At 37.3% G+C, this 19,328-nt stretch overlaps 2 protein-coding genes across 5 annotated transcripts; both read right to left on the reverse strand.

Annotated features, from left to right (window-relative positions):
• Nucleotides 1-1,008: 1,008 nt before the first annotated feature.
• Nucleotides 1,009-8,570, reverse strand: LOC132978850 (complement factor H-like). 2 transcript variants are annotated; one of them, XM_061044191.1, is made up of 10 exons: nt 8,378-8,563; nt 8,104-8,295; nt 7,005-7,184; nt 6,703-6,894; nt 4,029-4,106; nt 3,828-3,911; nt 3,186-3,347; nt 2,919-3,089; nt 1,472-1,497; nt 1,009-1,284 (listed from the first exon to the last, which is right to left on the reverse strand). In XM_061044191.1, the coding sequence occupies exons 1-10, from the start codon at nt 8,424-8,426 to the stop codon at nt 1,258-1,260; spliced, it is 1,161 nt and encodes a 386-aa protein (XP_060900174.1). In that variant the 5' UTR covers nt 8,427-8,563; the 3' UTR covers nt 1,009-1,257. The 2 variants fall into 2 exon arrangements, with proteins under 2 accessions (XP_060900174.1, XP_060900175.1); XM_061044192.1 differs by lacking the exon at nt 3,828-3,911 and having other exon boundaries at nt 8,378-8,570.
• A 2,124-nt stretch (nt 8,571-10,694) lies between these two features.
• On the reverse strand, nt 10,695-18,692 carry LOC132978849 (complement factor H-like). 3 transcript variants are annotated; one of them, XM_061044189.1, is made up of 10 exons: nt 17,802-18,692; nt 17,526-17,705; nt 15,636-15,815; nt 15,304-15,495; nt 14,181-14,267; nt 13,882-13,959; nt 13,004-13,048; nt 12,747-12,803; nt 11,373-11,534; nt 10,695-11,270 (listed from the first exon to the last, which is right to left on the reverse strand). In XM_061044189.1, exons 1-10 carry the CDS (start codon nt 17,857-17,859, stop codon nt 11,008-11,010), a joined length of 1,302 nt encoding a protein of 433 aa, XP_060900172.1. In that variant the 5' UTR covers nt 17,860-18,692; the 3' UTR covers nt 10,695-11,007. The 3 variants fall into 3 exon arrangements, with proteins under 3 accessions (XP_060900172.1, XP_060900173.1, XP_060900171.1); XM_061044188.1 differs by having other exon boundaries at nt 10,696-11,270; nt 12,962-13,048; nt 17,802-18,682; XM_061044190.1 differs by lacking the exon at nt 13,004-13,048.
• Nucleotides 18,693-19,328: the final 636 nt, after the last annotated feature.

Raw genomic sequence — 19,328 nt, forward strand, 5'->3', positions numbered from 1 at the left:
TCTCAATAAGTGTTGGTGCCTGCTATGACAGCAGCCATTGAATCTGAAGAAATCTTTCAGACTCAGATAACCCAGCAGAAAAGCACCAGATGGGCCGGAAGACTCCAGCTAAAACCTGGGTGTGGGAAGAGGCTGGGAGGCTATGGATAGGGGGTTTTGGCTGTCCTCAAGGAAGTTCTTACAGTTTCAAGAACCAAGGAAGGAAAGCAGGGCTTGTTTACTGCTGTTTTCTGCAGGGTTGGAGAGCTGCTGACTGAGGATGTTGAACTGTGGTAAAAACACTTAAAGGAAGAACTGAACCAAAGTAGCATGCCATCTGATGAAGTGGCACATTTCAATGCTCCAGTGGAAGTCTCAACCATCTTTGGCAGTGGTCTCTGAGGTAGTCAAAGTGTTCTTCAGTGGCAGGGAGAATGCTCCTGACAGTGTGTTGGGCTCTTTGCTAACACATCTCTTCAGTGTCACATGGAGGTCTGGGACAGTGCCTGTAAATTGGTAGGAGTGGTTCCCATTTTGAAACAGAAGGACAGGAAGGTGTGCTCTATCTGGGTATTACACTATTGAGCTTACAGGAGCGCCTTTATTCCTTATGTTAATCAATGACTCTAAAGTCAAATGAGGCTGTGGTCCTCCAAGCGGGTTGCCTCATTTCCGACATGTCATTCCCTACTCTCTCTCTCTCCCTGATTTCCGACTCTATCCACTGACCTATCTCTCCATAAAAGCACAAAATGGCCAAATATATATATATATTACAAAAAATTGTTCTATTCAATCTGCTTTTGGTAAGAAATTAATTAAAAAACAGATGGAAATTAAATTGTAAAGCTAAAGATAATACTTGAAATAGTAACTGTTGCATCTTAAGCTTGTTTTGCTGATGGATTTTGTTTTTCTTTGGCATTTGCACAGAATTACTTGTAAAGTTTTATTTCTTAACATTCTGAAACAGTGCTCTTTTCAAACCGTGTTTCAATGACCAATAAAATCAGCTCTCAAAAACTCGGATGATTGTGAATCATTGACCCTGTGATCGTCACAAAGATTTTATTGAGTACAATTTATAAATGCTCATCATGCATAGCTGTTATTTCTGTAGACAAAGTAAAGCCCCTCCATCATCTTAGCATGAGGGGATCATCTTGAAAAGTGGGCAAAGTGAGTAACTGCATAATCCAAACATTATTGTCCTCTGAAAGTGTCTGGTGTTTGTCTTCAGTCAATAATGAACAAATCTTGAAGCAGCAGAATCCTCCCTTATGCAAGAACGCCTGAGCAAGTTTTCTGGATACAAGATACATGGAGTTATAAACAATAACAGTAAATGTACTTAAAATGAATGGATATACAGTATATACATGCAGAACACACTAAACAGTTGTAGTGCTTCTTATGAGACGGGTCAAAATGTAGGACAAATAGCAGAAATACATTGTTTCTTTTAAAAAGTAGATGTATGATTAACACTCACAAACTTTATTTGCGCCCTGGCACAACCTGAAAACAGTCACAGAGAGGCACAGCAGTGAATATGAATCTTTGTACACCACAAACAACATTGCAGAAACCTTTGGGATTCAGCTTATGGATACATGTTCTGATATTTGCTCCTGCGTTGACCACTGTGGATGCTAAAAAATTGGTTTATATTGTTTGTGGCTCTGATGAAAACTGTCAGTAATCAGATCATGTTTGAAGTGGTGTCACCTGAGTCTCCTTTTATTGAGTTGCAAAAAAAACAAACAAAAAGAAAACAAATGTTTGGAGTTAGAAATAAGTCAGGGCAACAGACTTCACCGGATTTAGACTTTTTCATTACTTTGCTTGAGGCTAGAGGCTAGTATGGAAATAACACACCTGTCTGACAGGTTGAATAGTTAAATGTTGACTTGCATTGTGGGTAATACAGGCGGCTATCTTAGATAAATAGAAGAATGCTTGGAAAAAAACAAAGGAACATACAACATCTATTGTTCTGTTCATTCTGATTCTTTAAACAAAGTTAATCTATTCCTCTTGAGAGTAAATAAACAAGACAAGACTTCCTGCTAAGCAATAGTCAAGATATAAGTCTTTGTGACATCTTATCATCATTTTTGTGTGGATTAAAGGAACAAGACTCTTTAACATTTAATTTGTGAACTTTACAAGTGTTGGCACGCAGAGCCAGCTGTGTCTTTGTTCTTTATGCTAAGCTACGCTAAATGGCTGCTAGCTGTAGCTTTATTTATGACGTACAGACATGAGCATGGTATCAATCTGCTAACTGAACTCTTGACAATGAACCAGTGCTCTTAATGGGACTTCATACTTCACAAGGGGGCGCCAAAATCCACACAAACGGGAGGATTCTCTCAAGAGCTTTAAATAACACAGTGTCTGTTTTGTATTAACAGTGTTGTGAAATATTTACTACTACTACATCACAGTTATCCCAATCCTACTCAGAGTTTTTGAATACTGAAGCACAAACTGGGGGCTTTTAATCCAAATAAATTAAAAACAGGATTGTTCAACCCAGACTTCGCTTTTTTTTTCTTTTAAACAATCTGTTTTTAAGGTTTGATTCGACATGATAATTTTAATCTGATGAAATTAACTTTAAAGAACTGGGGCCGGGTAGATCCAGGTTGCAGATTTTACATATTGGAAGTTTGGGACAAATCCTTTCATTGATTGGTCAAAAATGATCAAAAATAAAAAAAGTTGGAACTTAAATGGAGACATAAAGACCTTCATCATGTTGATGTGAAGATGGAAGTTAAGTCAATGTGTTGTCGAAAGGACAATCAGTGAAATGATCTCGCAGGTGACCAGCACTCACTTATCTCAAGTGATAATAAGAAAAGAAAGATGTCTCTGTGAAGTAGTTCTATTTTAGCTGAAACATATGAAATGAGCTTTGAAGATATACTTACATTTCTGTAAACTCAGTCCTTCAGTCGTGCACTTGCCCACAGAGTAATTATCAAACCACCACTCTTCCTGATGCACACAGTCAAATTCTTTTTCCTCTCCCTCTTTTATAAAGACTTTTCCGACTGAAACTAACAGTGGATGTTCATCAGTGTTCACAGCACAGTAGGCATCTGCACAAAAAGAAAACAGAGCTATTTTTTTCAACAAACCCCTCTCTCCCCATCATACAAATCTGTACCAGACTATTATAATAGACTTGTTTATACCTCTGCAGATGGGTATATCGGACCATGTGCCATCGCCATAACACAGCACTGTTTCTGGACCAACTAGTTTGTAAAAAATTTTGCAGCTGTACTTCAAAAACGATTCGTTCGATTCCACTACTTCACCGTTGGCAACCGTGGGGAAAGTTCCACAGTTTTTGACTAAGAAACAAAAGTGAAAAGATAGACATAGATGGATGGATTTATACTTCATTGACCCCAAACTTTGACATTATTATAGCAGCAGGTTATCAAAGCATCAAAAAAGAAATAACCTTCAAATAAACTCCAACACTAGAATATGGATTTATATACATCAAGAAATTGTGGTCATATAAATCTAAATTATATAAATATAGATTATGAACTTAAAAATTAAAAATATATATTAATTCAAAGTACTGTTCAAGGAGACATGAATCCTGGGTGACTTCATCAGGAAGAGAACACATTAAAAAAAAATATATATATATATACATATATATATTTCTATGTTTTTTTTTTTTTTTTTTACAGGAAATGATGATCAGACCCAAGATATTTTGCTAAATCATCCAAAATGGACAATAGTACTTAGCACATTTGTCAGAGGCGCTTCTATTCTCCATTTTTAACATTTTATTCATACAAATGTACACCTACCACCCACAGGCCGGACCGCACTGCCAGCTGATGGAATGTTTCCCCTACCTGCAGAACCACCCTGTCCAGTACCTGGTCTGCTGCCTCAAAGGATCAAACATTACTTGAAATATGCATTATTTACAAGTAAATAAAGTGTGTTCAGATCAGATACATGGACAAACTTATTTTCATCTCATACAGTTGATGTCTGTTACCTACCTCCACCTGCAGGTTGTGTTCTGTCAGAAGATGTAGTTTGTCCTTCACCTCCTCCACTACCTGGTCTGGTTCCTCTGACTGAGAGTGAAACAGATATATAGATCAATTGTAGTATATTCTTATATTTTATATGATTTAAATGGTGGTTTATTAAGGACAAAGAAAACTCCTGGACTGTTACTCAGCTTCCAAAACACATTTGTAAAGTCAAAGCTGTGTTTATTTATATTTTCATTTTAATCCTGTTTATGTAGAAATTTGTAACTCTGAGTTTAAAGAAATATTGATTAAAGATTGACTTTCTGGTCACCTTATGTCTACAGACTCTTGAGGGAAATATTTGACTGTTCAGCTCCTAATTTATTTGTCAGGGACTATTCATGTAGGCATTGTTACATCTTCATTAAAGTGCAACTGATGCAATGTACATAGGACTTCTAGCCATGGCTAATTGACACTCCCTGTTCCTGGTTAGGCTTTTAGGAAATAACACACATGATACAACAAGGCTGTAAAATAGACATGGAAATGGACGATTGCAGTAGACATAGAGACTCAGCGACATAGATGCATAAAAGTAAATAAGTCAGACATAGACAAGCAAATTGATGATGACGATGAATAAGAATGAGAATAAATAATAATAACTGAAATAACAGCTATGAACAAAAAAAAGAAAAGAGGAGTAAAATATGCTGTGCTATAAAACACATGTATTTAGTATTTGCAGATTTGCCTTTGTTTAAGCCATTGTTTCGCTTTGTTATTAAAACCTTTGGAGTCAGTTCATGTTTTTACTTCTGATGGGAGGGGTATTCTCAATGGCCCTCAGTTATCAATCTGGTGTAGAAACCAGCGTAGATTTGGGTGTAGAAATCATCGTACGACAGAGTCCACGTGGGACCTATGAAACGTGCGTATCTGGTTGATCACAGCGTACGCAAGACCGGGTGTTGATAAGTGTGGTGGCTGGAAACGATCGTCATTTAAATACCACGCCCCTATATATTCACGGCTCACCTGTCCTCACCCTCAGAGTTTACGGCATGGAGATACGTAATACGGCAAAGAAGAGAAACGAGATATGACCTGAGTGACACCATAACAGAGAGAAGTAAAGAAGAATAACATTGTGTTGTTTGGCAGCCTGAAATGTAGGATTAAAGAGCTTCAGAAGAAATACGCCTGCATGGAAATCTCATCAGTGTTGGTGTGGATAAACGAACTCCAGCGGAGTTTTTAATATTTAATTTAATTTGATATGTAACGTACATAATCTAGCCTATAATATAATTTTTTAAAATACTTTTAGTTTAAAAAACCTTGTCAGACCATACGATCCCTACAATGTAACCTAGTGTTGGGGGTCTTAAAAGAAGCAGCACCCGGAGCGGACCAGAGGACGCCAGCCGTACCCCACCTGAAATTATCCCAGATCGTGGAGCGAGTGGCTTCTTTCATCGGTTCAGCCTCAATATTAGGCACAAGTGGTACAGGCGAACCTGCATCTGTGTCGGATAACGTCGGCTGCACTGGCAGCTCGCCATTAATGAGACTTTAAAAGAGAAGAGAAACCTGAAACGTCCTGCATCACATGAATAAAGTGTTTGATCAAACGCTGTACAATGTGCACTTCTCATCCGATTAGCCTTCTTTCCAAACATAAGAATTTAACACGTACATAAAAGAAGTTCCTGACTCCGTCTTACAGCCCCCTGGATTTCTTTATTCGTTATTATGTCACATGTAGTCTCTGGCCTATGTGCGTCTGCTGTGCGCAATTACGCATGTGGCACATCAGCGTATTTATTATTTTAATCTCTGGACATACCGATTAGTTATGATCTAATGATGATGTTCTGTATCCCTAAATATTTCATATTCAGAGGCTAAAAGTTGTATGTACTGTCCTCTGGAAGTTTTTCTGTCCTGTTAAAGTAAATGTTTTTAGTTTTTCTGTTTTAATTTGTCTCAGTATTTTCTGCAGTGATATTCCTGTGCGCATGAACGTTTAACATGTATTTACTGAAAGCAGCCTCTCTAATCTTTAATCTTTGAAGTAATTCGATTAAACAAACAAAAATTCATCAAATAAAACACACAACTAAATAAATCACCTGACAGCTGGCGATGCTCAACATTATTTAAAAAGCAAATTAGCCTACAGAGATCGTTTGAGGTGGAGCGTAATATAAAATACATTTGAGATATCTTATCTAACAGTAAATCTGTGAACCTCTATCTATCCGTCTTAACAAGCACTGTTATAGTATGATCTAATTATTCTCTGACACAGACAGATTCGCTGCAGCACAAGTCCACACTGAGTTGAAAACGTGCGTACACGAACTGAGACCTGGCGTGAGATTTGAGCGTACCCTCCGCTCACGTCCAAATTGATAAGTGCCGAACTTTGCGTGGAAATGACCGTACACCCATTTTTCTGCCGTACATACGTTTGATAAGTGAAGGCCAATAAGTTTAGAAGTGTTTTTTTTTTCTTCTGAGAGCAGCTGCAGTGTGGACGATAAAAATGAATAAAGACAGTAGAAAGGACCCTGCTGAGCATTAACCTCTACTAGCACCACGGAGCAATGTTTTTAACATGTTTTAATGTTTTTTACGTTCTGAGAGGTCTTGAAGTTTTTTACATCTTAGCGGTTAGTTCACTTACTGCACTTTGGGCCTTCACTCCAGTTTCCGGATAAGCAGAAGATGTTTTTTTTGCTCTCTGCTCCCTCCACAGAGTATCCATCTTCACATTCATATCTAACTTTGGAGTCTGCAGCAAACACCTCCTGATATCTCTGACCAACAATGACTGCATGGGGGATTTGAGGGGGTTCACCACATGCAAGGATGCTCTCTGTAAACAATTAAAGATTTTTTTTTTAGCAGGAACAGGAAAAGATTGCGTTGGTTTGGACACTGATCTTATTCTGTTATTGGTTTGGGTGACTGGAGGAACACACTTACTCTCACAGACAGGCACAGAGGTCCAGGTTCCATTGAGACAAACAGCTGTGGCGTCCCTCTTTTTCGGTTCATATCCCTCGTCACATGTTACCCGTATTTTGTCCTGCTCCTCGTACCAACCGTCTGAGTTTTCTGTGTATTTTGCATTGGGGACTGTTATTGGAATGCAGGCGTTTATTTCTGTGTAAACAAACAAACAAATGACCTTCACACACATTTTAATATGACTCTTACGAATATTTCCCCTCTGCCCCCTCACTCTGACATCTCTCCAGTTATGCATGTCAATAGGATCATGTTTGTGCATGTATTTCAGCCTATGTGTGCGCAGCATGTCTCAATAACAGAGTGTAATGTATTGATTTTCCCCTCGTGGGATTAATGAAGTATTTCTTTTTCTTCTTCTTCTTCTTCTTCTTCTCCTCGCAGTCGTGCCATTAAACTGAATATCAGCACGCTTGCTTCCTGCACTCTCCCTGTGGTCTAAAGCTATAGGAGGCCGGGCTGATATTCAGTAGCACCCCTCTCATGTGATATTCTTAAGTATAAAAGGGTCCAAATATAAACATGTTGTTGTTACCAACACTATAATATACAAATTAGCCAAGGCTAGAAACCTTTATGCATGGCATCTACTTTGTACTTGTTCACTAATGTTTACTGAATGTGTCCCTGTTAAATAAACAAATAATAATATGATTACTTTAATAATCCCTGATGAGAAACTAAATCATTGTAGCAGCAACAACATTCAAACTATAAGAGAAAAACAACAAGACAAACAGGAAACAAAAAAACAAAATATAGAAGTCAAAGTCGAAAAGTTGCTCCAAAAACAGAGAGCAGCTACATAACACTTGTATTTAAGACGAGCAGCATTCTCGTGTAGGGATGCAAAGTGCCACTTTCATGCTGTAACTTTATTTGATTATCTGGAATAATCTGAAAATAATTTCCTTTGATTTGAAATGGCATACCTAAGTTTCTCTTGTGTGTATAAAGACAATTAATGACATCATTTGTAAGAAGAATGTAAAAGGTTTTGACCCACCTCAAACATCTTCAGACAACCCCACAGAGATATTCATAAATATCTTACCGATACATTGTGGTTCAGGAAACCATTTTTCATTCTGACATGTGCTTGTAGCCCACCAACCCTCCGCAGCGGGTTTACGTCCATTATCACAAGCATACTTTAGTGTTGTTCCATGAGAATACGTTTCTTGTTCAGGGACAAAATAACCACCACCCAGGCGGGGAGCAGCACAAGGCTGAGCTGCACTTTGAGCTGAAACACAACAATATATACACATGAGAAGTATATTTAACAAATATAAGACATTCCAAGTGATAGGATAAAACGTTCTTACCGTACAGGAAACAAACCAGGAGAACACAGTGGAGATATCTCACACACATTTTGTCAAGAAGTGAAATACTTCGATAAAGCAGTGCCTACAAGCCAGTTCCCAAATAGACCAGTTAATAATTATCACGGGCCTTTTTCCAAACATGTTAAGAAACAGTCAACATTACACTGCGTTACTGACATCACACTATTGCTCGGAAGTCAGCACAAGTAAGTACAAACACAAGTATTTTGCTTAATCTTGGCTCCTGTAAACACAGATCAATGAAGTGGACAGTTGTTGCATCATTTACTTTCACTAAAGTCAAATGTTTAAAGTCACTTTTCTATGTCTTGCATTGCAGTGAATACAGTTCTACTAAATTACTGCTATTGTTACTTCACGTGTTCATTTAAATTATGTTTTTGACTTCTCACAGAATTTTTTTGAACGGAAATCCATGTGACTGTATACACACCAGATATCAACCTGATAGTCCACGCTGCTGTGGTCAGAGATCGGCATTATGTAAGAACACAGTCACTTAAAGGACCTCCTTTTCTCCAACTGCTACAACTATTTAAAGCAGTCACGCACATTAGTCGAATACATTTCATCATATTTCTGCATATGATACTGCAGCATTACTGTAATTCTAATGATCTATTGTTATGTTGTTGATGAGGGTTTTTTTGTCTTCTAATGTATGTCCTTCTGTCTCCCTGTCTGTCTCTCTCTGGATTTCCTTCTATCTTTCTCGGCCCGCCTTGTCACGCCATCTGGCTCTTCACCACTGAGTCTGTTCATACTCAACATTTTTGCTCGTTAAAAGATCAGAGGGAAATGGAGAAGTTTAATCTTCATAAAAAAAAGTCACAAATGTAACTGCATATAATGTTAAGATGAAGGCTTCAAGTTGATCTGAAATATTTGAAAACAAAAATGTTAAATATTTTTCCCCTGACCATTAAATGATCAACAAATCTTCATGTGTTCATTGTATAGAAATAACCACATAAGCATCATGTGAAGTTGTGTGAGTTTCTCAGCTTTGCAGTTCTATATTATATCCTGCTCAGTCTGTCTGTCTGCTTGTCTGTGTCTATCTATCTCCCTCATTCTGCCTCCCTTTGTAACCCTCTTTCTCACCACCTAGTCCCAGCAGATTGGTGTTCATCATAAAGATGACTAGTTGATTATGAAGTTAACCCTATAATAATGTTCCATATAGGCTGTTGGTCCCTTGTGCTAATACAGTTTATTATGAGTTCCAGCTCAGACTCTGACTGCCATCTGTTGGATCATCAAGAGCTCTGCAGCATCTCAATCAGTCCTTAACCTGGGCCTTCTCTCACCAAAGACCTTTTGAGTTTCCACAGTAGAAAACAGGTTAGGTTTAAATAATTGCATAAATCATGGCTGATTGTGATGCCATCTGATGTGTATCAACACGAGAAGAAGACATAAGACAATATGTTGAGATTATAGTAGGCCATATAAACTTTATTTTGTAATGTTCATGTCAGTAGCACATTCAGAGTTACTATCATCACGAAAAAGCAGACTGTTAAAAAAATCAGCTTGACCAATGTTTGTTTGTATTTGTAATTGTTTTTTAGGGGGGGAAATAGCTGGTTTAAAACAAATAAAAAAACACAAATCTGTCAACATATTTTAGAGCTTAGTTTTTTCTGATGGAGATATTTCCGTAGCCTCCAACTTGGCTTTTGTCCACAATCCCCACAGTCCTACAGTCGCTCCTCTGTTGTTTTTTCTTAGCAGTGTCCCTGGTTAGAAAACACACAGTTGGTTATCATGTTTACACTCTATTATTGAACCTGAAACTTCTGAGGTGAATACAAAGAAATTAATTCAGATACACCAAAAACGTGTAATTATCATGTAATCTTTTGAGAAGTGAATAAAAGACTGACACTTACATAGTAATGATAATACTCCTGGCAACCTAAAAAAACAGTGGCAAATGAAAGAATGTTTCAATACATAGTTTCATTTACAGAAATTATGTCACTGAAGTTTGGTTCTTTAAATATCTGCTTGGCATGAATAATTACCTCGCATAATAACAAATCTGAGTTTCATTTGAGTAACAGGAAAATGTGAGAATAAAAATAAATGGCTTGAGATTTCATTTTCATCCAGAATTCAAAGGGGAACAGACTTCAGCCTCTATTTAGATATCAGGGATGAAGGTGAGGGTCTGATGGGAAATGCAGGATCATTTCTGGCTTACGTATGAAAATACAATATCTTTACTGAATGTGTTAGCATGTATTTTTATTACAAGGAAATATACAAAGTTATATGGGACTGACTCAAGATAAAGGGACCATGCTTATCCTAATTAAGAAACATGTCACGTAGTGTGGCTAATTTATGTTTCTTTAATAGTTGGACAGCAATGGAGTTCTATAACACATTCAATTTAGTGCAGTCATTATCAGTAGAGTATTTGGTTAATTTGTTTTGCTTTTCATTCAATGAAACTAAATTAAAAAATTGCAAGTTTATCCACTAAATACATCAATCATTTAATAATCAATAAATACATATTCAAATTTCATTCTCTTTTTGGAGTTTGGATTGTTTTTTTTATTTAATATTTTTGAAGCTATAACAGTTAAATGGCTCTAAATCAACTTGGATCCTTGAGACAACAGTTCGTATACAGCTGATGACAAAAAGCTGAAACTAAAACATTGGGAGAGACTGTAAAATGATGGTATGTACTTACATTGGGTGTAGGTTAGTCTTCCCTGAGTGCAAGTAAAAATTACGTATTCATAAGAGGAACAGTACACCTTCTTCGTCTCTCCTTCCTTAATATATTCTTTTCCAGTTTGCCTAATCTGAATCCCAGAATACTGAGCAAGATCCACGACACAGAAAGCCTCTGCACAAAAAAAAAACATAAAAAAGTATCTGTTGGTTCTGTTTGATCAAAATGTCTTATAGAGCTTAAAAAAGAAATAGACTGGTATTGATTTGTGTATACCTTGGCAGAAGGGAAGTTCTGACCATCTGCCATCGTTGGTACACACCACAATCTCTGGTCCCACTCGTGTGTAATAAGAATTACATTGGTATTTCAAATATAAACGCTCCGTTTGCACAACAACACCATTTGGAATAACTGGGGAGACTCCGCATTCGTTGACTGAAATTAAAACAGGGGTTGATTATTATGGTCAAAGTTTCATAGTAGAGTGAATATTTTTCACCACTTATTTTAACATGATGAATACTGTTCAGTTAGGCCGTGTTGCCTGTTTCTAGATTGATGGAAGGTTAGCTTGAGATAGCACTTCCAATTTAACTAATGCTATCATTGGACTTCAAGATGCCTTTTCAGAAACTAATGGGCTATGTCGGAAGGACCAGGTTTATGTTTCTACAGTCTTTGGGTTTTTGCCTGAATGATCCCAAAACCAGTCAGAAGAACTGTATTATATTGATACAGATTTATATTGAATGTCAGCTGATCATTCATACCTTCGACCCTTATTTGCAGTAGATGTCATGGAATTATTGGGGGCATGTTCTTTTTATTAATGATTTTTAGAGTACAACAAACAAGAATAAATACAAAAACAGTTACATACAAAGACCAAGTAGTTTGTATTCATGGTTTTGAGTTGACTCACAGTTAGACATACTCCCTACATCGACAAAAGAGCACAGAAGAACATACTGGCAAACAGAAAACATCCTGAAGAGGTTAAATCATGTGCACAAATAGCACTGGTTGAGCAGCAGTTGCATGCAAGTCTATGGACGTTTATTTTGCAGGATATGCATCATAAAAGTCATCGTCCCCTCCCACTCAATATTACCTGCCATAGCCTCATATTGGCTCATCCCAACTCCAGGTAGAAGTTTTACTTGGGGCCTTGCAGGATAAAGGAGTTTTGTATATGTGTAAAAATACTATACGAGAGCAGTTTAATGATGAGGGGATATATGATTACTGTAATCTAGGGCTGAAAAAGGGGTGGCAGAGGTGTGCCTATTGACAACATCACAATAATCCAGGACAGATAAAAACCTAGCCTCAGGGATCTGTCTTGATTGTGTTGAGAACCAATTTAAGATTCAACATGTTGTAATTGATCAAAAGCTTGCTGGAAGTTTACAATGGCTAAGTGTGTAGAGTTAGCAAAGCAGTACAGAACTTAATTCGCATAAAGATGGGTGGAACAAAGTAATGAATGTAAACTTGTTGATATACATTCTTAATAAGAGATGACCAAGTATTGAACCTTGTGGAACCCCCATTTGAATTCAACTCTTCTGCTACTGTAACCTCTAAGAAAGTGATGATAAAATGGGAAAGTTACACCAAAAAACATCAAGAGTTCAATTGATTTACCTGGTATGAAAGCAGGCTTACTGTTTCTGTCATTCGAAACAGATGTGGTAGAAGATCCTGTAAAAGAGAACAGTTAAACAAAAGACATAACATTAGTCATTTTTTAAACATTTTAAACATTTTAAAAATGTGTTTTAAATGTGATAATAATTTTTAAATCTATACTTATTAAAGCTACTGTACATTCCACAATGATACAGAGGTTATATACCTACCTCTGTCAACAGGTTGTGTACCACTGCCGGTGGATGTAGTACCTGTAATTGTAGGTCCACCACGTACAACATCCCCACTTCCTCTGCCTTAGTTAAAACATTTAAAACATCAGATCAAGATAGCATCCCGATGAGATGTCTGAACCACCTCACCTCAGCTTGCGCCTTTGACACAAAAAGCAGCAGCCATAGCCCTGCCACAAGGCTGAGGACTCTAAGTTTGACGCTTTCATCCATGATCTTTTCATTTGGTCATTATAACAAAGAGTAAGGTCTAGACTTGCTCTATGTGAAGTGTCTGGAAAAAAACATTTGTAATGAATTGGCACTATACAAAGATTGAGACATATGAAGATTGATTGATTGATTGATTGATTGATTGATTGATTGATTGATTGATTGATTGATTGATTGATTGATTGATTGATTGATTGATTGATTGATTGATTGATTGATTGACTGACTACCCCAAGCTCAAGGAGAGTGTTGGACTGTTTAGGTTCCATTTTAACCTAACTCATGAACAAGACCCAAGAAATTGGAACTACCTGCTTAAAGCAGTAACTCACTCCTGAAGCAGAGGGAGAAATCTCCCAAATTGTGGGCTCATACTTGGAGGTTCATTGTCTCATCCTAACAGCTGTACACTCATCTGCAAAACTGCATAGGGGCCTGCTGAAGTTTCAATTTAGTAAAGCCAAAAGATCATACGCAAAAAAGCAGAGATGCAATTCTGAGGTCCCCAAACTGACATCCTCCTAACTAACTAGTTAGTGCATAAAATGTAAAATCACAGCATAACAAATGATATCAAACAGAGAATGGGCAGAGATGAATATGAATGAATGATGAGGCTGAATGCCATGCCATCTTGAAAGTTTACAGCCACATACAATAAATGAATGTAATATATAACCTACCACCACCCCCAGGTTGTGTCCCACTTTCTGTGGATGTAGAGTGTCCGCCAGCTGTTCCTCCAGCTGAAGATCCACTACCTTGTTTAAAAGAAAAACAGGCTTCAGATATACAGTATGTATTTGGACTGTATATCTGTTAATTTATTTGGATTCATACTCAAGACAAAGATATTACATTTTAAATCAATTTATTTTACTAACTTGGGCCAGGTGTCAGAGGCAGTATATTTAATAACTTAATACATACAGTATGTACTCTAAAGAGAGATTACATCAAAGGATATCCCAAATTAAATTACCTCCACCCACAGTTTGCGTCCCACTGCCAGCAGATGTGGTGACCTCTACTGAGCCACCGTGTCCAGTATTTTGTCTGGTTCCTCTCCCTAAGTGTAAAAACATCAGTTATTAAATAGAGAACTGTAGGGACATTTGACAAATTGATACACCAACAATTCTCAAATCTACCAAAAGAGAAAACCAAATCTGATATTGTGAATTCAACATATCAGGTAGTCTGTCTCACAGAAAGGATAAATGCTGACACTGCTTTATGTTTTTTATTTTTTTTATTTTACTGTTGACAATAACAGTAAAATGTACTAATACTGTATTTAAGATTTCCATAGTATTTTCATGGTAAATTTCTTCTTACAGTGACAGTCTTTGAGTATTTCTCAAAACAATTCTTGTTGGATTTCACATGAATTGAACAGAAAACAGAATTCTCATTTCTATCTAATGAACAATGATTTTGTCACCAGATTTTATTAGCTGAATCTAGCTAGTTTGAGCTAGTTTGATACTACTATAGGACTATATAGTGAGCTCAACAGTAAAACTTGTGGGGTTTGTTTTTTAATACATCGCGATGCATGATGGTATACTGTATACTGCTGAGCTTGGTATCATCAGCTGTAGCCTTTTATTTGTGATGCATTATGGGTACGGAGCCCACTTTATGGGTCGCCATATTTCTCACTACACATTTGCAAAGCACCCAAACACTGGCACTACATTGGACTACACAGTGATACTGAGTACTAAGTGAAATCCATCACAGCCATTGTCATTTAAGAATATGTCTGAAGATCACCTTGGACCAAAGGAGTCTATTAAAAGGTCTCGAACCTCTAATTAATGGCTTAAAACAAATCCTCATTTTAAAAGACTGGCGCTATAATTCAGTGTCCCAGGTTCCTAGTCCTAACACTAAAAAATGCATTGATGCTATTTGGTTGACTGACTGTTTCAGTATGCGAAGAAAGCCAAAGCTTGACAGTTCTGTCATGCCTGGATATGGTTGCTAAGATTTGGTTTGACAGTTGCTGCTCTGGATCATTTGCAATAGTTCAATTGTTTATTTTTTAAGCAATAATTATCATTATTATTTCTGCAAATTCTAGCACATAGTCCACTTACTGCACTTTGGGCCTTCACTCCAGCTTCCGGATATGCAGAAGATGTTTTTTTGGCTTTCTGCTCCCTCCACAGAGTATCCATCTTCACATTCATATCTAACTTCGGAATCTGCAGCAAAAATCTCCTGATATTTCTGACCAATGATGACTGCATGGGGGATTTGAGGGGGTTCACCACATGTATTGTTTCTTACTGTAAAAAAACAAAACAAAAAAAAAGCACATTACAGAAGGTGGTAGCTCAAACAAATGGTTAGATAACTTAAACCTAAGATGATATTCATTTAGACTGTAATGTTAATATGGACAGTATTATACATCTGACAGACTTACTCTCACAGACAGGAACAGAGGTCCAGGTTCCATTTAAACAAACGGCTGTGGCATCCCTGTTCTTCAGCTCATATTCGTTGTCACATGTTACCCTTATTGTGTTTCCTGGGTTATACCAACCACTTTGTTTCTTATTGAATTTTGCGTTGGGTATCTCAGGTGGAAGGCAGTCCTCTTCGCCTGAGAGCAAAAGAAAGATATGATAACACAATTTGAACATGGTTGCAGTGATTTTTACACTGTTTATTTTTTAAATATTCTCTGCATGTGTATTATTTCAACGAATTCATGACAGTAAAAAATGTCATGAATTCAATGTATTCAAATATTTTCAAGAATACCAGAAATTCAACAAGAATTGAATTCTTATTGTCCAATTGTAGGCTATTTCTTATATACAAGTGAATAAATGTGAGATTTGAAAATGACTAATGTATTTCTACTTTTGCTCTGTACTCGGTCTCTCTGCTAACTGCTGATTATATAGCTACTAAATCATCCACTATGTTCCCCTGCACTTAGCCGAGCTAGTCTCCTTTTTGAATGAATATCAGGTAGTGTTCAGTGTGCTTTTTAGCACGACAACGTGAGAGGGAAAACATATCCAATCAAAACAGTAAAACTGCAGTGAAATCGTGAAACAGACTGTGGATCATCTTAGATTTATTCAGCCATGGTCAGACAACACAGAAACACAACACACATGGCTGACAAAGTGCGGACCATCGCTGACCCATGCTGACCAAGATCTCACAATCATTGACAATCATTGGCAAAGTGGCAAAATGGCAAAATGGCAAAGTCTTCATCACACAGTGTGGCTTATATTCTGCTAGATGGTACAGCCCACAAATTCCTTTCTATTTGGGTACATCACTATAAAACAATAAAGATGACATGACACTGATTTGTATACGTAACAGATGTAGACTCTCTGTTTAGCAAACAGTTGTTGACAACATATGGTTGGCTCCTATCCAAACATAGATCTGCTACAATTTACATGTTTCACCATATATATATATAAGGTTACAGCTTCACAGACCCAAAAGTAGAATTACTGTGAGATGGTTGACACAATTTAAAGATATGTCCACAAAATTATCAAGATTAATTAATCCATGAAAATACGTACTAACAGCGGCCAAACATTAAGTCAAATGTACTATAAAGCTTTGCAAGGAGAGGTGCTGCATATATATAAATATATATCTATATAGTTTCATTAATGTGTAGAAGCTAGCTCTGAGCACCTCCCCACCACAAAACATCCCTTTAACAAGGTAACACTTCTAGCAGCAGGTCCTCTTATCACTCAGAGAAAATATAGACATCTATAATCTAACTACTAGTTAATTACCTCATCTCAAGATACACACGTTCCTGGGATTCAAACTGTGTTGTGTATTTACTGAAATGTAATCAATTGTCCTGCTGGGCAGATTAAAAAAAAAACATTTTTTTTAAATTTGTTAACAAGCAAACGTTGTTGCAATTCAATACTGAATGTTAATGTCACATCTCCATTAGGTTGAAGAAAAGTTAAAGACATATGTTAATATGTGACATTTACTTTTGGGTTTATTTCTGTTAGACGCTGCTTTTGACCAAGAACTCAATGATTATTTGGATGCATATAATAGACAGAGGATAAAAATGTTGCTTCTTCATGCACATAGTATAAAGCTCACCACAGAAGACTTTCATTAAGAAATGTAATAAGTAATCCTTTGCTAAAGGAAGCCGTTTCAAACTAAAGTTTCATAAATTGACAGATTGATGACTTTGTGAGGTAAAAAACAAACAAACATAAAACATGAACATTATATACAGTTTAGCATGACAAGCGCTATTACAGGCTCTCAATGTCTCATTCAAACAAACACTTACCTATACATTGCGGTTCAGGAGACCATACCCCGTTTTGACATGTGCTTGTTGCCCACCATCCCTCCACTGCAGGTTTACGTCCACTATCACAGGCGTAAGTTATCTCAATTTCATGAGAATACGTTTCTTGTTCCGGGACAAAATAACCACCATCAAGGCCTGGAGCGCCACAAGGCTGAGCTGCACAAAAAGATGAGTAAAAATAAGAGCACAACACTATCATAAAAAACAAAAAAACCAATGTAAATGTTAGGTGATAGAGTCTAATGTTCTTACCATGCAGTGCTCCTGGAAGGCCGAAAAGAATAACAAACCCGAGATATCTCACCCACATTTTGTCAGGAATAAAAATGTTAGAGTGAAGAGCCCATTTCAAATCAGAACAGGTTAATGATTGTTGAGGGCACTTCCCCAAAAAGTGAAGAAATGTGGAGTAAACAGTCAGTATCTGTGACTCTGACACCCCTCGTTACTCCAAGCACACACACTGATCCAATGAAACAAACAACATTGCAGACACACTCGGGGGTAAAAACAGTTCAACACACCGGTCTCTCATCATAATGTTAACATAAGTCAGAGTTATGACATATAAAGATCATTACAAGACAGTAATGAACATTTATAGAATACTTCATCAATGTAGTCATAATGATTGAGTATTTTACAACCATTACATCATATTCATATTGTGCTATGTGCATACAGACAATGGGAACTTAGAGAGATCGCAAATACATTTAAAGGTCATAATCTGAAAGCTGATTCAATCATGATAAAGATGTTGATTAATAAACTAAATGTGGTTAAAGTCTTTAGTTTCAACTTAAATTGAGTACATTTGACAGTTAAAACATTCAGCAAACATTGCAGCATTTTTGAGTTTCTCCCATGTTTGTCAAACCACAACAGAGATTCATTTGTTTAGAGTCCAGATTTCCAAATGATTTCCCGGACTGCTGTGATCAGAGGTCAGCATTATGAAATACCAAACACAGCCAGGGCAAAGGTTAGCCTGCAGTAACACAGAGGAAACTGTGACAGAAAGTTGTAGGCGATTTGATTGGCACAGCACAGGGACCATACTTTAGATTTAAATACAAGAATTGTTATGGATTGTTATGGATGATTATGATGTTATGAAAAAGATTGCCTTTGAGTCTCCTTGTCGGTCTATGAGCCAACTTGCTGGATCTCCCTGTGCTCTGCACCTCTTTCATCCACTTTAAAACATGTGACTGAACAGTAGAAATACAGTGTATGGTGTTAGGTATTGGGGGGCAGACTTGGTAGTGAATGATTATCCAGATGAGAACAGTCTCACAAATGTCATTGTTTTTTTTCTCTTGACATCAAATATGTTTCATTACAATGTCATAAAAGTAAGGTCAGGTAGGTGGCATACTTCATCTGCCAGGACAAAAGTATTAAGGAGAGAAGGCAAGACTTTTGGCTCTCAATAAGTGTTGGTGCCTGCTATGACAGCAGCCATTGAATCTGAAGAAATCTTTCAGACTCAGATAGCCCAGCAGAAAAGCACCAGATGGGCCGGAAGACTCCAGCTAAAACCTGGGTGTGGGAAGAGGCTGGGAGGCTATGGATAGGGGGTTTTGGCTGTCCTCAAGGAAGTTCTTACAGTTTCAAGAACCAAGGAAGGAAAGCAGGGCTTGTTTACTGCTGTTTTCTGCAGGGTTGGAGAGCTGCTGACTGAGGATGTTGAACTGTGGTAAAAACACTTAAAGGAAGAACTGAACCAAAGTAGCATGCCATCTGATGAAGTGGCACATTTCAAAGCTCCAGTGG

This window comes from Labrus mixtus, chromosome 8 (assembly GCF_963584025.1).
Source record: "Labrus mixtus chromosome 8, fLabMix1.1, whole genome shotgun sequence".
NCBI classification, from domain to species: domain Eukaryota; kingdom Metazoa; phylum Chordata; class Actinopteri; order Labriformes; family Labridae; genus Labrus; species Labrus mixtus.

Excerpts from the sequence above, each read along its gene's own strand:
- LOC132978849 (XM_061044188.1), bottom strand. The coding sequence starts at position 17,859 with ATGTGGGTGAGATATCTCGGGTTTGTTATTCTTTTCGGCCTTCCAGGA. Across the intron at positions 14,268-15,303 it reads GAGTGAAGGCCCAAAGTGCA|GGAGAGGAACCAGACAAAAT; the intron begins GTAAGTGGACTA and ends TTTTACACTTAG. Across the intron at positions 13,960-14,180 it reads GACGCAAACTGTGGGTGGAG|GTAGTGGATCTTCAGCTGGA; the intron begins GTAATTTAATTT and ends CTTTTAAACAAG.
- LOC132978850 (XM_061044191.1), bottom strand. The coding sequence starts at position 8,426 with ATGTGTGTGAGATATCTCCACTGTGTTCTCCTGGTTTGTTTCCTGTAC. Across the intron at positions 8,296-8,377 it reads CCTGGTTTGTTTCCTGTACG|CTCAAAGTGCAGCTCAGCCT; the intron begins GTAAGAACGTTT and ends GTTGTGTTTCAG. Across the intron at positions 1,498-2,918 it reads AGGACTGAGTTTACAGAAAT|GTTGTGCCAGGGCGCAAATA; the intron begins GTAAGTATATCT and ends GACTGTTTTCAG.